The sequence below is a fragment of the Lathamus discolor genome, chromosome 5, assembly GCF_037157495.1.
Source record: "Lathamus discolor isolate bLatDis1 chromosome 5, bLatDis1.hap1, whole genome shotgun sequence".
Classification (NCBI taxonomy): Eukaryota; Metazoa; Chordata; class Aves; order Psittaciformes; family Psittacidae; genus Lathamus; species Lathamus discolor.
Genome location: NC_088888.1, coordinates 63,312,366 through 63,326,852, shown reverse-complemented (window position 1 = coordinate 63,326,852; position 14,487 = coordinate 63,312,366). Strand labels below are relative to the sequence as shown.

Below are 14,487 nucleotides of genomic sequence, written 5' to 3'. Positions count from 1 at the left end.
ATTAGAACTACAGTAAGATAGGTCCCACTATTTCAATATTGTATCTATTCATCCCACTCATTCACTTAATAATTTGGAGCTCCAGATGCATCAGATCATAACAGCTTTAATATCTCATGTTCCTCTGGGCCTAAACAGATAATTCCAAATAAATAAATAAACCCCAAAACCACCACTCCCCCTCACCCCCCCCCCCAAAAAAAATCTGCTTAACTGGGTGAAGGAAATGACATGCTTTTTTATGACATTTTTTCTTGTTGCCTTGCCTAATATTTAATGTACATACTAATACCTCATTTTCAATACCTAAGACAATAAAATATGTAGAAATAGCTTAATGCCCAAGGTCAGCATTACACAAAATAAGTGAAAAGGGATCACAAGCAATGACACTTATTAGGTCTAACATCTCAAAGAACAGGTTGTCGGGTTTTTTTTTTTTTTCCAACTTGGTGCTTAACGTATGGGTAAACTACAAGAAATATTAAATTTATTTTCCTAAATATTACATTTGTTAGAAATCTGTTCTGAGGGTCAGAAACATACTGGAGATGTGGAAACTATAACCACGAGTCCATTGAGAAGAGGCAATGAAGAAGTGGGATGTGACATTAGGAAGTCTCGGGGGGCAACATGTGGCCAGCGGTTAGGACGTTCCCTTCTGCACTGCAGCACCAATGCCTACCGTTTTACGCGATGTGTACCACGCTAGCGCAAGATCAACATAAACCCCCACTTCGCAAGTACTGCAGAAGTCTCACTTGTAACCACGTTCAAAGGTTTCCCCTCGTACGCTCTCCCTTCCGCTATTCGCCCCGCAGACACATCTCTCCGTGCGCCGCCGCCACCCCCCGGGCCCACACGCCGTTATTCTGCCCTTACCGGGGGTGTGGGGGACGCGGAGCGGGCGGCTGCCCCCAGTGTTTGCACAGCTGCAGCCGCTCGCCCGGGGCAGCCCCCACGCCGGTCGCGCCGCGCACAAAGCGCAGGCAGCAGCGAGCTCTCCGCCCCGGCCCCGCAGCCCCCCGCCGCCACCAGCCCGGCAGGGCGGGCGAGGTGCGCGGCGGGACATGACCCCTCCGCCCGCGGCGGCTGCCGGGCTCCCTCGCGGGGACAGCCGGGGCATGTCCCTTCCTCGCCGGCCGCCGCCGCCGCCCCGCGGCGACGGCTGGGCCCGGCGCGCTCGCTGGCAGGTGAGACGCGCCGCAGCGGCGGGTGCGGGTAGACGGGCGGGGGGGAGCGCGACCCAGCCACAAAGAGCACGAGCTGCCGCTGCCTCCGCCACTGGGGAGGTAGGGGGAGCGGCGGCGGGCCCGGAGCCAGCAGGACCCTGGCCGCAGCGGGGCTGTCCCCGCCCGGCCGGCCGGCCGGCGGCAGCGGGGGGCGGCGGCAGCAAGGGCTGGGGTCCCTTACCTGCAGGGGTGGCGCCGAAGACTCTCACGACGGGCACCCGCTTGGTTGGGGCCTCTCGGAAGTGGGACTGGCAGGGGTCCAGGCCGGGCAGCGGGCTGCCCATGTAGTAGTCGACAGTCACGATCCGCACTGAGAACATGTTGTTCGCCGCCGCCGCCGCCGCCGAGGCACGCACTGAGGGAGGGAGCGAGCGAGCGCGGAGCCCGCACGGCTCCCCCCCGCCGCAGCGAGCGAGCGAGCGCAGCCCCCCGCCTGCCTCTCCTCTCCTCTCCCCTCCCCTCCCCGCCCGCACGCCCCGTCGGCGCGCGCACAGCCTCACGCACGGGCGCGCGCCCTCGCACGCGCCTTCTCCTTCTGCCTGCCGCCCGCTCTTTTCCCCCCGCCCCGCCGCCTCCTGCCGCCGCCGCCGCTCCTACGCACGCGGGCGCGCGCTTGGCTGTGGCGCCCCGCGGGCTCTAGAGCCCGGCCGTCCGCGGCTGCCTCACGGGTAACGCGGGCCCGTCCCCCCGCAGCACCACAGACACGGCGGCGGCGGCGGCTCCCCGGCTCCGGGCTGCAGCTGTTGTTGCCATGATGATGATGTCACGGACGCAACCATAGGGGGAACGGGGAGGCTGACGGGACGTGTGCCGGGGGAAGGCGGCAGCGGGCGGGGGAGGTGTCACTCCCCAGCACACGCGCCCGGCCCCCCTCCGTCCTTCGGGTGGGAGCGGGAATCTTCCCGGTGCTCACCCTCCCCGTCCCGGTGGCAGGCGGGGGAAGGGAACGTGCGTGCTGGGGAGCAAGGGGCAGGGGTGTGTGCGTGTGTGTCGGTGACTCGGCGATCGGCCGCGCGGGCTGGGGTGAGGCTGTGGAATCCCGAGCCGAGGATGGGGCGGGGAGGGAGCTACGCTGGGACACGATGGGGTTAAGCTGGGTCGGACGCCATTTTGGACGCCGAGCCGCCTGGCTGCGGGAAGGTGAGTCTCCGCACGTCGCGGGGGCTAGCAAGACATTGAAAAGAAATGGTGGGGGGCAGAGAAGGGGGCGAGGAGGGAGACGGGGAAGCCTCCCGCCGCCGTTACTCACGGGGGCGTAGCGGCACCGCTCCCGCTGAAGCCTGCGCCCCCTTCGGTTGTGACGGCCCCTGCGCGCGGCTGGCGGGGCGGGGGCGGAGGGGACGGGTGGGGCGCGGGCTGTGGAAGGGCGGTGGCGGTTGGTGCCGTTGCCGAGCGCGCGGGTGGCAGCGAGGCGGGGCCCGGCGCGTTGCGGCGGAGCGGCGGGGGCCGAGCCGCGGCCGCGTCCTGCTGGCCCCTCCCCGCCGCCCCTCCGGGCCGATCAGCCCCGCGTGAGCCGCCGCCGCCTCCTCCCTCCCCTGCTCCTGCCCAGTGTCTTTGCAGCGCGCTCCGCCGTCGCGCTCCTCCCCCCCCGCTCTCGCCACGGCCACCGGCCGCCGCGTTTCTTTCTTCCGCCGCCCTCGCCTCTCGCCGTGGTTGCCCTTTACCTTCCTGCGACCCAGGAATAAAGGTCCGGCTGCGAGCTGCCCGCTCTGGTTGCCGGCGGGGTGAGGGAGCGGCCGTGAGGCCATCACCTCGGACCCTCTCCGCCTGGGGATGGGCGCCCTGAGGCTGGGGTCAGGCTTCCTGAACCCCGTCAGAACTGGACGAGATAGCCCCTCGGAGACCTGCGTTTATCGGGAGGAAGCGAATCCCGAGGCTTAGGTGCCTCCCTGCTCCCCGACGTGAATTCGGATAAAATTCACGAGGCTGTAGGTTTCTCTCACTCGATCCTCTAGGACCTTTATTTTGCACTTCCCAGCTCTCGTGCAGGGTTTCATTCAAAATAAGGCAAAACCCCTGAGCTGAGATTCCTGTTGCAGTCTCTTTGTCTCAGAGCTGAGAATTTGGAGGCAAAAAAACCCCAACCCACACCAAATATCAAAAGAGTTGGCAGGGTGGAGTATCAGCCTATAAAAAGGCCAAATATTTTTACATATATTTAGAATGATATTGCTGCGTATGCGTGCAAGAGTGGATGATAGGAGACAAATGTACAAATCTATAAAATCTGACAAAAGTCCAATATGTAGAACATATGTTTCGCATTTTGCTTACATATGTTTTGGTTTTAGGTTTGAACAAAAGACAGGTCAGGCAGTTGCTACCCTTCATTTTTTCATTGTAATGAACAGGAAGCTTGCCTGTCTGCTCAAGAGTAACTGGCTTCCTACTCTTTCTTTGTAAGCTGTTTGTTTTCTCTAGCTCGCATCTGTTTTCCTCCTTAAAACTCATTTTTATGCAAACACGGAAAAAAAGTCAAGCTACCTAGTCATCAAGCAGTCTTGTGTCACAGAAGCGAGTAGTTGAAATAGGGTTGAAACCCAGACTGGTTTCTTTGCTTCTAAAAACCAACTAAGCTACAACTTTAATTTTTTGACAGTTATTTACATTGTAAGGCTAATATTTGGAAAACCTCTAGAACTGAAAGAATACTCTTATGAATACTTAAATTTCAGAAAGGCTAATAAATCACTAGGAGGTTACTGGTGAAGTACGTTAACAAACAGCACTTTTGGTGTATTAGAATACATTTTGTGCTGCTGCTTAACTAATACATTTTCCTCATTTTCCATAGGACTTTGATAGGGACACTGCTGTGTTCCTTGTGTTACTTCATTCCATGCTGAATGAGTTCCTGAAGCTCCTTTCTCAGCTCTGTATCTTCCCACCGCTGTTTATTTCAATGACAACTTAATATCTTTGAACACTGGCAGATGTGCTCTGGTGCCCCTTTCTGCATGAGTTTTAAGATACTGTGACATTAGCAGTACACTTACGTGCTAGTGGAAAGCCAGCCACTACTATATTATGTTCTCATATATACAGGCAGCAGAATGTGTTGTGTATCTGCTCCTCAGACGGGTTGGTATATAATCCAAGACATTTAAGCCACTGGAAGGTTCTGGCATCTTCTAAAACAGTGTGGTGCATCAGGTATAGGCATAAGTTCATATTTTATAGTCCTGCTAATGAGAAAGCAATTGCCCACAATGTGATAGTGTTAAGTAGCTGGAACAATAACTAACTTTTTTACAAGCATAAAGCAGGACTGATTAAAGTACATCATTCAGTCATCTATGTCATGCACAATTTTTTATATTGTTTATTAAATAGGAGATAACCATACTTTGAATTACGAAGAACTATTGCAAACAGAAGGCACCAGAACTGAGAGAAGAATCCAGGGCCAGTTTCCTGTATGAGGTTTTAATTTGATATTTCTGAAAATTCTGAAAGTTACTCTCAGAAAAAAAAAAAAAAAAGCAAAACAAACTAAAACCAACCTTTCCTTTCTGATGTAAATAGCTTGATCCAAGTGGTAATTTTACAGCCAGACAAACATCTACATGGAACTCATGTGCTTTCTGACCTCTATCTTTTCAGTTTCCTTTAATTTCTTAGAGCACACTTCTGCTTTCATATTCTTCTTGCAGTCAAGTCAGTAAGTTAGTCTGCAGGGTCACACCAAGGTAAGAATATATTTCAGAAAAGGTTTGAGTCAGCACTGTCACAGGAGGTCCCGTGCCCTCCTCCTAATGTCAATGCAGGCATTTGAATAGCTGCATTCACAAACTGGATTTGGAAACTGATCTGGGTAAGAAGTGATCCAACTAAGAAATATGGGTTAGTTTTAACCTAGATCTTATCCCTGATATGCCTTATTATGTAGGTGTGTGAAAGCCTTTGCTTGCACAGTGGAGGAGGCAGTGCAGGGGCTGAGTTTTGAGCATCGGGAAGAAAAAGAGAACACTTCTTCCATCAGTCTTGGCTTGTGGTAGCTTAAGTTGATCACTAGTTTCACTTGCTGAAGTCTGAAAGTCAGTTTAACCCTTACGGTTGATGACAGATTTCTTTTCAGAACCTGTCAGGGTTTGTCTTTAGCACTCGTTTATTTGTTGTTCATGCACATATGTGTATGCAGCTACTATATATCAATTTCCTTGTAGTTTATTACCTGAAAATGCTACCATCCTAGGATGTCAATAATTGCAAAAGGAAACATCATGGTTAGAGAGCACTACCACCCATTTTCTGTGGTATCTTCAAACTCTTTATGTACTCTCTGTAAGGTTTCATACAGTTTTCTGTTATAAAGCAAGTCACCCCATTTCTCTGTTCCTCCAGTTGCTAAGCAGCAGCTGTTCTCCCCATTAGCCAGGCATGTATTTGCATGAAAATAATCAAGCTTGAATATATATAACTGCTTCTAATTATGCTCAGTTAAACAGCTGTACAATAAAAATTGAGTATTAATAGTATTAGTTATCACCGTAACTGATGACTGTCTTAAAAGTTAGAATTTCTTTACAGAGTAGAATCAATCAGTATGGTTTTGCCTTCCTTCTTTTTAATAAAAGGCACGTCAGTTTTTTCTTTCTTTTAATTGTTGCTATGTACCTACTTTTAAAAATCCCATGGTCACAAAATTCGACTTCACAAAAAATTATATTGCAAATATGAGCAGACACAGAATCATCTAGTGACTAAACACAATGGGCTCCAGGGAAAAGGCTGAAGCCTTCTCTTGAGATTCTTAGTTTGGAGTCCTCTCATACCTAAGCAGGTACAACAATTATCTTAACTTGGGAGATAAAAGAACAGGGGAAGATAGCTTCCAGTTGAGCAAATCTGGGATTTGAAAACAGATCCGCATTTCACACGAGTCCCTTAACAGTAGATTAATGAACAAGCTAGTGCATCTATTCAGAATATTAATAAAGATTGATTCCTGGTGGTCTTTCATGTTTTAAGAATGCTTGTTAGGCTGGACATCATAGGCAAGGTATACAGGAGGATTCCTTGTATGAGAGTTCGGAGAAGCCTTGCTTTTACTCAGGGTAGTTATGCCCATTTATGCCAAAATCTGAGGCAACATTGTGCATGTCCATCATACCAGCTGAAAGTCAAGTACTGTCTGCATGTTATCAGATAAAAATCTGACAGCTCATGAACAGCAAGGGATTGAGCAACTTTTGGATACCAAACTGGCTTGAAGTGCCACTTAGGCTGCTGAGTGAATTTGTGGAAATAACTGTGCTCTGGAAATAATGCTTAAGATCCTAATGAGAAGATCATGAGAATTCGGTTTGTTTTGTTGTTGTTTTGTTCGGGGGTTTTTGTTTGTTTTTTGTTTTGAGTGAATAGACACAGGCTAGGCATTAGGCTCTGAAGTGTAATGCAGTCAGGTTCTGTCACAATCAGGATAGTCACATGTTTAATCAATGGCCTTACACCAACACTGTCTTGCCAGTAGAAACCTGATGGAAAAACTAACCTAGGTCTCAATTATGAAAATACTAGAAGTGTTCAAGACATCTTTTAGCAACGACTTTTAATAAACCTATCAAGGCAAGAATGGTGCTATGTGATTTGAAAGTAACATATAGGTTTGAAGGAGAGCCAGAGGAAGTGGTGTGTGCAACTGTTGCAGTCTGTAGGGTATAGGAAACGTTATAATGTAGAATAAGCAAAGGCATAGAAGTAAAAAGGAAAATATCTTTGGTGTAGTAAAGGTACATTTTGTTGGGATAACTGGGTAATTTTTAAATAAAATAATCTGTTGACAAAGGAAATTAAGTAGATTTCATCTGTACTTCATAGATTCAGTATAGTGTAGTATAACAAGTAGGATGCATAATGTAAAGAACTGCTAATGGAAGATGACAGTGGATTGTGTTGAAAGAAGGACTGTAAAACTGGAAGTTGGCTACAAGTAGAGTCCACCCACTTAATGTCTTTTTTATAGTCCTATTTAGCATATAAATAAAAGTTGCTGGTAACCTTAAATTTGGAGGACAACAGGCATATATCCTGTAGGAAGAATTGTGTAGTTTGGATTGAAATAATAGAAATGTCGTAACATCTCGCATATGAAGGGCAAGATTTTGCACTTTAAAATTACTGTGAGTTTTCTGCTCTGAACTAGAATGTCAGAAATGACAGAAGAGAAGATCTGGGATACACAGTAGTATGAATCTACCCCCATGATGCATCATAAAGATAAGTACAGTTCTAAACTACACGAAGTGGGTTACTTTTATCAAAGCAAATGATATATTAGTGTGGACATACGAGATTTTGGTCATAACCTTGTTTGGACTTTTTTTAAGTAGTCAAGAGGGATGACTTTAGATCCAAAGTGGGGTTCTGAAAATGGTCGTAGATAGGAGAAACCTGTTTTATCAAGATAATAAAAACAGGTTGGCTTCATCTAGAAGAACAAACAAAAAAAAAAAGAGACTATAAGTGAGCTAACTTTGGGGTAAGTGAGAAATAAAAATGCTGAAGACAAATAACAGTGTTGCTGTAGAATGGTTAGGTATAAACTGGAAATTAACTTGCTACGAAAGAAGGTTTCTAACCAATGGAGGAATTATTTTCTTCTCTTAGTGGAAGTAGCAGGGCCGAGCATTTTAGCAAGATTTAATATGGAGGTTGTTCAGATTATGAAAAGGGTTATATGATGTTTCTTGGTTGTCGCACATGACTGCAACTGATAATCAAAATTCTAGAAGAATAGTATGTAGTTTCCTAAACTTTTCAGTAGTGGAATTCAGCCATTAGGATGAGTTTTCATCATCGTGGTACAAAAACAATTGCATACCATGGCTATGGTATAGCTTTCTGTTTCAGAAAACCTTGACTTCAGCATGAAGTGCAACCCTGTTGCAACATGCATTGTGGCTTTATGTGTATGTTCATATCTGTAAAAGAGTTGTGTATACAGATTCACATAAATAATGTTTATATGAAAATGCAAAGCTGCCTTTGACCGTGTTTGTTTCCTGTGGGGTTGTATTTGCATTTAGTAACTTTCATTCAAAACTTGTGTTTGAAATGTAAGTCACTCATTTTTTTGTTTGTTTTGAAAGTAACATCTTTTTCCATTTTCAGGTCTTGCCATTGCCTCATATCAGAAGAACCTACCAGTGAATGTGCATACAGGAAAACTCATAAGTATTCAAGAAAATGATATAAACTGAAATGTAAAAATTAATAATTACATATGTAACAATGTAGAAATATGCCACCCTTTTTTTTTTAATTGACAAAGTAATTAACTGAGAAGCAACATATGTATAATGTAAGAAAATGATCATTAAACACTTAATTTTAATTCTGAAGATGAGAGTTCTGGTATGTTCTGTGCTGACAGAATTCTACTTGTCAAGAAGGAATTGGTGTTCCTTCCCATGCTTGGAGAATGACCTATTATCAAGAGCAAAATACTTGTATGATTGCATAAGGAATTAAGTTTAGTGTAATAAGAACATACACATTGCTGAGGAACAATTATCAGTACAGCAGTAAGTGAAGTCTGGTGACTGGATGTAGGCCAGTGAGAATTTTGAGGATAAAATTTGATTAAGATGATAGTGTTAGAGCTGGTTTCAGGAGTGGCATTGCTCAGTCAGCATAATATGAGAACCTGCTGTCTAGTGTTTTTGTCTGATGATTGTAAAAGTTGGGTATGGACTTAAAAGAGAAAGTTGCATGCAATGGCATACAGCATTTGAACATTAATACTGTTTGTGGGAATGGTATATTTGACAGTGAAAGTTAATGGCAAGTAGTGGAGTATAAAGGGAAAATGGTTGAGTGAATAGCTTTTGTTGTAAAAATAAAAGTAATTGGTTTATTTTTGCAACAGAGATGCCAGTTGAGCATGCATGTGGTTGATCCTTCCATCATCTTTCCAGGAGAAAGCATGTATGGCTGGGTGGGGGTTATTAACTTTAAAAGTGTTTTTAATTTATATGTACACATATCTACATGTGTACCTATCCATTTCAAACTCTGAAATTTCTATTCCATAACAATGCACCTCAGGTAAATGGTTGTAAGAATTGTTTTTAAACAGGCAAGCAAAATACAATTTTTCATATTCTAGTTCTGATAAATAGCTGAAGCATTTAGTTGAAACTCTCAGTTGAGAGTTATGTCTGGTGTGAAAAGAGTTGTCCCAAGTGATTAAAAGAGTAAGTAATTAAAAAGATGTCATAATGGAAAATTTTCAAGTACTATAACTGCCAAAGGCCCTATCAGTCTCGTATAACTTATGTAGCCAAATATATATGAGTATGTGGTTATTATTTGAATTTTTGTTGTTTTAAAATGTGTAATGTGTTTCTGTGAATGAATCACATAAATGGTGCTGGATGGTAAGTGGTAAAATCCCTTTAGTTTTAGATGCTATATTTTTTTCCTGTCTGTAAGTCAGACTACATTCTGCCGTGTAATCTGACTTACGGGGGGCATTCCTCATTCATGCATCAGACAAAGTGAAAGAAGCCTCAGTCAAACATGTGGCTCACAAACAGCCATCTGTTATCCAAAAAGAGAAGAGTGTCACCACAAGACAAAACTTAAAATATTTTAAGATTAGGTTAGAGATGGCAGATCTTCATTAAATGCTTTGCCCATCACTGTCAGTAATACATGAATGTGGCAGTTTCAGATGCCTCCTATTTTTTTATATCCGGACAATTACCTCTAGTTTAGAACTCTGTATGTGTTTACTGTATTGTATAAATCTTTCTGTTCCTAATTAAGTAAGTATATATAACCTTGTATCACCTCAAATAATTATTTTTCCTTTTTGGGATTTGTTCCTTTGAAATAATTTTCCAGAACGAACAATGTTAAGAAAAACGCATTTTGAACTTCTTTCCTGCTTAACTTGAGCAAGTAAGGTAACACTTGTTTAGGTTTGTCACGTTTTCTTTTGAGTCTTTCTGGCTCCCAAAGAATTTCTGTTATTTTTATGTGAATTCCATCCAATTTGCAGTGATCTTTCTTGTAATATGTCTAGAACTTATTGGTGAATTCCAGGCATGATTGTAAAGAATTGGATGAATTCTTCATGGATGAAGAATTTACAGTTTATGTCCAGATAGAGTTTTTTACTTAGTTTCACATGTCCATATGACCTCCTTGTGTAGGGCATTATTAATTACTTCGGGGCATTAATGTTCAGTCCACCAAAAAGCCTGAAGGACTTTGTTGATTGTCCACAAATAGAATGTTCTACATTCTGCCCTACAGCAGAATACAGAGAAACTGTTACCTTCCTGCTCCAGGATACAGTGCTTCCAAGTTTGCAAGTCAGATCTAATTTTGTCTCTTTGTTGGTACTCTTGTTAAAAATCTATTTCTAGTTTCTGCTTGCTTGTTATCCTTAGATCCTTTACAAATATATTTTAAAAATATTATGCCTTGGGGTATTTCCATCCTACAGAATATATTCCACAATCTGTTCCAGAGTATTTGTCTCAGTCTTTTCTGTAGCAGTAGCTTGCTTTTTCTTGTACTCAATTTCATTTTACTGTTTTCTGACTGCATTTTGGCCACACTAAATTACTTTGAGGTATGGTGTCCTCAAAGTTGTCCACATTGTGGCCTCTCAGGGATTAATGAAGATGTCAAATAAAACAAGGCCTCACAACAGTTCCTGTGGTATCACGCATACAGATAGATTGCTACTTGTTCTTTATCTTGGATTCTTTTATATGCTGTCAGTTTGCAGTTTCATCTTGAGCCCTACAACACTCAACTGTTTTCCTTAAGCTTCAGAATTTTTACACAGTCGTTGTGTCTTTGTACCTCCCATTCAGCGCTGTAATCTATCCAATGCATTCTCAGTGATTTTTGAGGTTTCATGAGAGCACCAAATGCTTTCCTAAAATTGAGTTATGTAATGTCTAAAGATTTCCTTTGTGTTGTGTATTTGTTCTGGATTTTGGGGAAAGTGATGGTGTTTGGCTTATTGTAAGGTAAATATTGCCTAGTAGTCTGTTATCCTCTGCCACTAACATTTTCAGGCTTGCTTGGCCTGAAATGAAGTCTAGTATAGTTTAGAATTTCAAAGGTAGTACTTTTATCTAGAGGTTTAAAAAACTAATTTTATGACTACTGAAACCTAGTTTCAAAAATGTTCACTTGCAGAACACTTTTGCTAGTGTTCTTTGTTCAGTACTCACATTGAAAGGATGATACTATAATATTATAAACTGAGATTATGTAAGAATAACAACAGTAATAATAGTGCTAATAATAATTACCAATTTTAGTAGAATGTACTAAAGGATGACACTGAAAATGCAGGCCCTGTCAGCAGACAGATCTACCTCAACAATTTTTGAGTCTGGCAAATAAAATTAACTTCCATACTAGTGTATTGATCATTTTATATTTCAAAGCATGAGACAGGTACACTTGGAGATATATACTTGGGAAGAAAACAGATTTATAGAGTAGATCTGCTAATCTAATGTGATACGTTAATTGAAGTTAGGAAAGATTGAAAGCAGAGACACTGTGAATCTGTTTTCAGATTCTTGGGAGGGTAGTTACGTATGTTACTTACAGACTCCTAGTCAAGTACCTAAATTGGATAAATTCTCTCTGGAAGCTGTGCAGTTAAGTGACTGAGAGTGAATCCTGTTATGATATAGTGTGTATTTCCTGCTGTCTCTTGAGTAATCTTGCAGCTGGTTTAGTTAGAAAATCAGTGATACTTGTTTTCATCCAAAAGAAGGAACTTGATGACTTGGCTAATAAGATTAAACAACACAGCCCCCAAAATCTGTAAAGTATTAAGTACTACACCATATTCCAGTCTCCCTACCCGCTGCACCTCCACCTTCCTTTTCCTGTGCTACTTTCTAAGCTATTTTGAGGAGACAGTATTTTGTGTAGCTGGTTTTTCTGAGGACAGGGCTTAGGCTTTTGACGCATTTCATTTGTTTTTTTTTTCCTCTAGCAAGTGGTGTGTTTGCATTAGGACCATGCTTTTTTCAAAGAAAATTATTATTGAGTGAAAGTATTAATACTCAGGGGAAAATAGGAAATTATTATGCTGCAAAAGTAACTTTGAAAGCATCTCAGATTGTTCAAGGGAGGGAAGAGAGCCTTCCAAGAAGTGATCACATTCTCACACTCAGCTTTAAACACATTCTTTATCTTTAAAAGGAAACAGAAGAGAATCAGTCAGTAAATCAACTGTAGTTGTGGGCTTGTCTGCAAATCAGTATAATTTTAAAATAAGGCATTAGGACTGGACATCTGAAATGAGAATTGTCAGTGTCAAGACCTCTTGTGCTTTGAGAGAAATGGGTATGTCTTTCATTAAACAATACCTTTCCTGCATCCCCTGTTTGCTTTTCTTCATCATTGTCTAAAGATAGCAGCTATGGTGGCTATTCTGGCTGAATCCTTAGGTACACATTAAAAATCAGACTGCATTTTTATACTGCAATGAATAAGCTTCTAAAATCACTGTAAGGTTTGGGCGGGTTTATATCCATTTATTTGAACAGGAAATTGAATTTCATACCAAAAAATCTCTACCTTTTCTTAGTTGTTGTTTGAGGAAAAAAAGTACATGTTTAAAGACCACATATCCTACCTGAAAATTTTTAAAACTGTTTTGTGATAAAGATCACTATCCTAGTTTCTCCCTATCATACCAGCACAGGATTGCTAGTCCGTTCCCTAATTTCTTCTTTTCCTGACTGGCACAGAATTGCTTTTTGCCCGGAGTACTTCAGAAATTTATTATTTCAAACAAATCAATAGCAACCACATTTTTTAAGCTTATCCAGAGTACCTTTATCTTTTACCAGTTTGAAAGTTTTAGTATTTTTTTTAATTAAATAGTTCTGTTTAGAAATAGATTTCACTCAGGTAAAGAGAAAATATAGCAGTAGTTGTCAAAAGGGATAAAGTGCACTACTGAAAACATAGCCTTTAGTTCTTTTGTTTTGACAGAAAAGGAGAGGAATGAACATGTTATAGGTTCAGCTTTTCTGTAAATATTCTGTTGTTGTAAGCACAGTTTATTTCTATGTCTCCAGTAAAACAAAAACTTTTTAAGCTTATTTTAATCATGTTTAAAATTATGACACTGCTGCTTCAAAGGTTTAACAATTTAAAGTTATTTGGTGTGAACTGTACTGTGACAATAGAATTCATAATGTCCTCATTGGCTTCTTTGTAATGTTCCATAACATATATTACATCTGCACTGTGAAATAAAAAAGGTCTAGAGAGAAGGCTGTGTCCCTCTGCCTCCAGATGCTATCCCCCTGAGCAGCATGGGAGCACTGTTTCAGATGGTAGTAGTTGCTTACGGGCCTGCATGCTGGGCAGCTTAACAGTGTCGGTGATGGGCAGCCTGGTGTAAAAGTTTGTTCCTTGGTACCATTTTACTAAACAGAGCAGCAGTGTCTCAGATAAGGCTCTTTAAAGGTGCCAATTTGCTAAATTCATAGCAAGACCTTTAGGGGTATTCAGTTCCACTGATTTCTTTCTTTTCTAAGCACTTGAAATATATTAACTACTTTTCATAACATCCAAATAAATGAGTAATAAGGCCCCCTGCTTAAAAGTCCATAGTCCCTGCACTCAGTACTATGTATGCAAGCTATACAATTACAGTTTAATGAAAAAAGCATAACCAAGCCTAGGAGATTAAAGCGTCCTCATTCTTTTTGGCTTCTAAATGTTACATTCCTCAACACTGATTGGCAGAAACTCAAGCTGGAGGTAAGACATGCTTCACACACAACCACCTGCTGATAGAGGCACTGTCTTAGGAGACAAGAGAGGCTGGTTTGGTGTCCTTTGCACAGTGGAAAGCCTAGAATCAAATCTACTATTGCCTCTTCAGCTGCTATTGAATAATGCAGCGTCCTTACATGAGAGTTCGCAACAAAGGTATGTATCCCAAAGGAGGGGGAGATAGCCTTGACCTCTGCCAAGACTTAGTTCTAAAAAACCTCTTAGGCAGCAGATGTAAATTTTTGCCTGATGGCTGACTTGAATTTCACCAGGGAGAGAGACAGACTGAACAGCAGTAAATGGCCTTCTGCAACCTGTTGTCTGAGCTATCAGGAGTAGGTTTCTGGTAAAGACTTGAGAGTGCCGGCGTTCTCTTGCATTTCTGAGGCTAGGTAGTGCTGTTAGAGGACTAAACTCTCTAGCTCCATACAGTCACCCATCTTTGTCATTTGGGTTACGTGCGACTTAGTGAGAA

At 42.8% G+C, this 14,487-nt stretch overlaps 1 protein-coding gene and 1 long non-coding RNA gene across 3 annotated transcripts in view; one reads left to right on the top strand and one right to left on the bottom strand.

Moving 5' to 3' along the window:
* Positions 1 to 1,715, bottom strand: part of REV3L (REV3 like, DNA directed polymerase zeta catalytic subunit) — a 122,740-nt gene extending 121,025 nt beyond the window's left edge. Inside the window, exon 1 of one of the 2 annotated variants that reach the window (XM_065681065.1) lies at positions 1,414 to 1,715. In XM_065681065.1, the coding sequence (XP_065537137.1) occupies positions 1,414 to 1,552 (139 nt within the window). In that variant the 5' untranslated portion in view covers positions 1,553 to 1,715. The remainder of the gene's footprint in view (positions 1 to 1,413) is intronic. The other variant, XM_065681064.1, reaches the window with a different exon arrangement.
* Positions 1,716 to 2,124: 409 nt separating this feature from the next.
* On the top strand, positions 2,125 to 8,575 carry LOC136015303 (uncharacterized). The gene is made up of 2 exons (XR_010613150.1): positions 2,125 to 2,372; positions 8,346 to 8,575. It is a non-coding gene; the product is annotated as an uncharacterized LOC136015303 (long non-coding RNA).
* Positions 8,576 to 14,487: the final 5,912 nt, after the last annotated feature.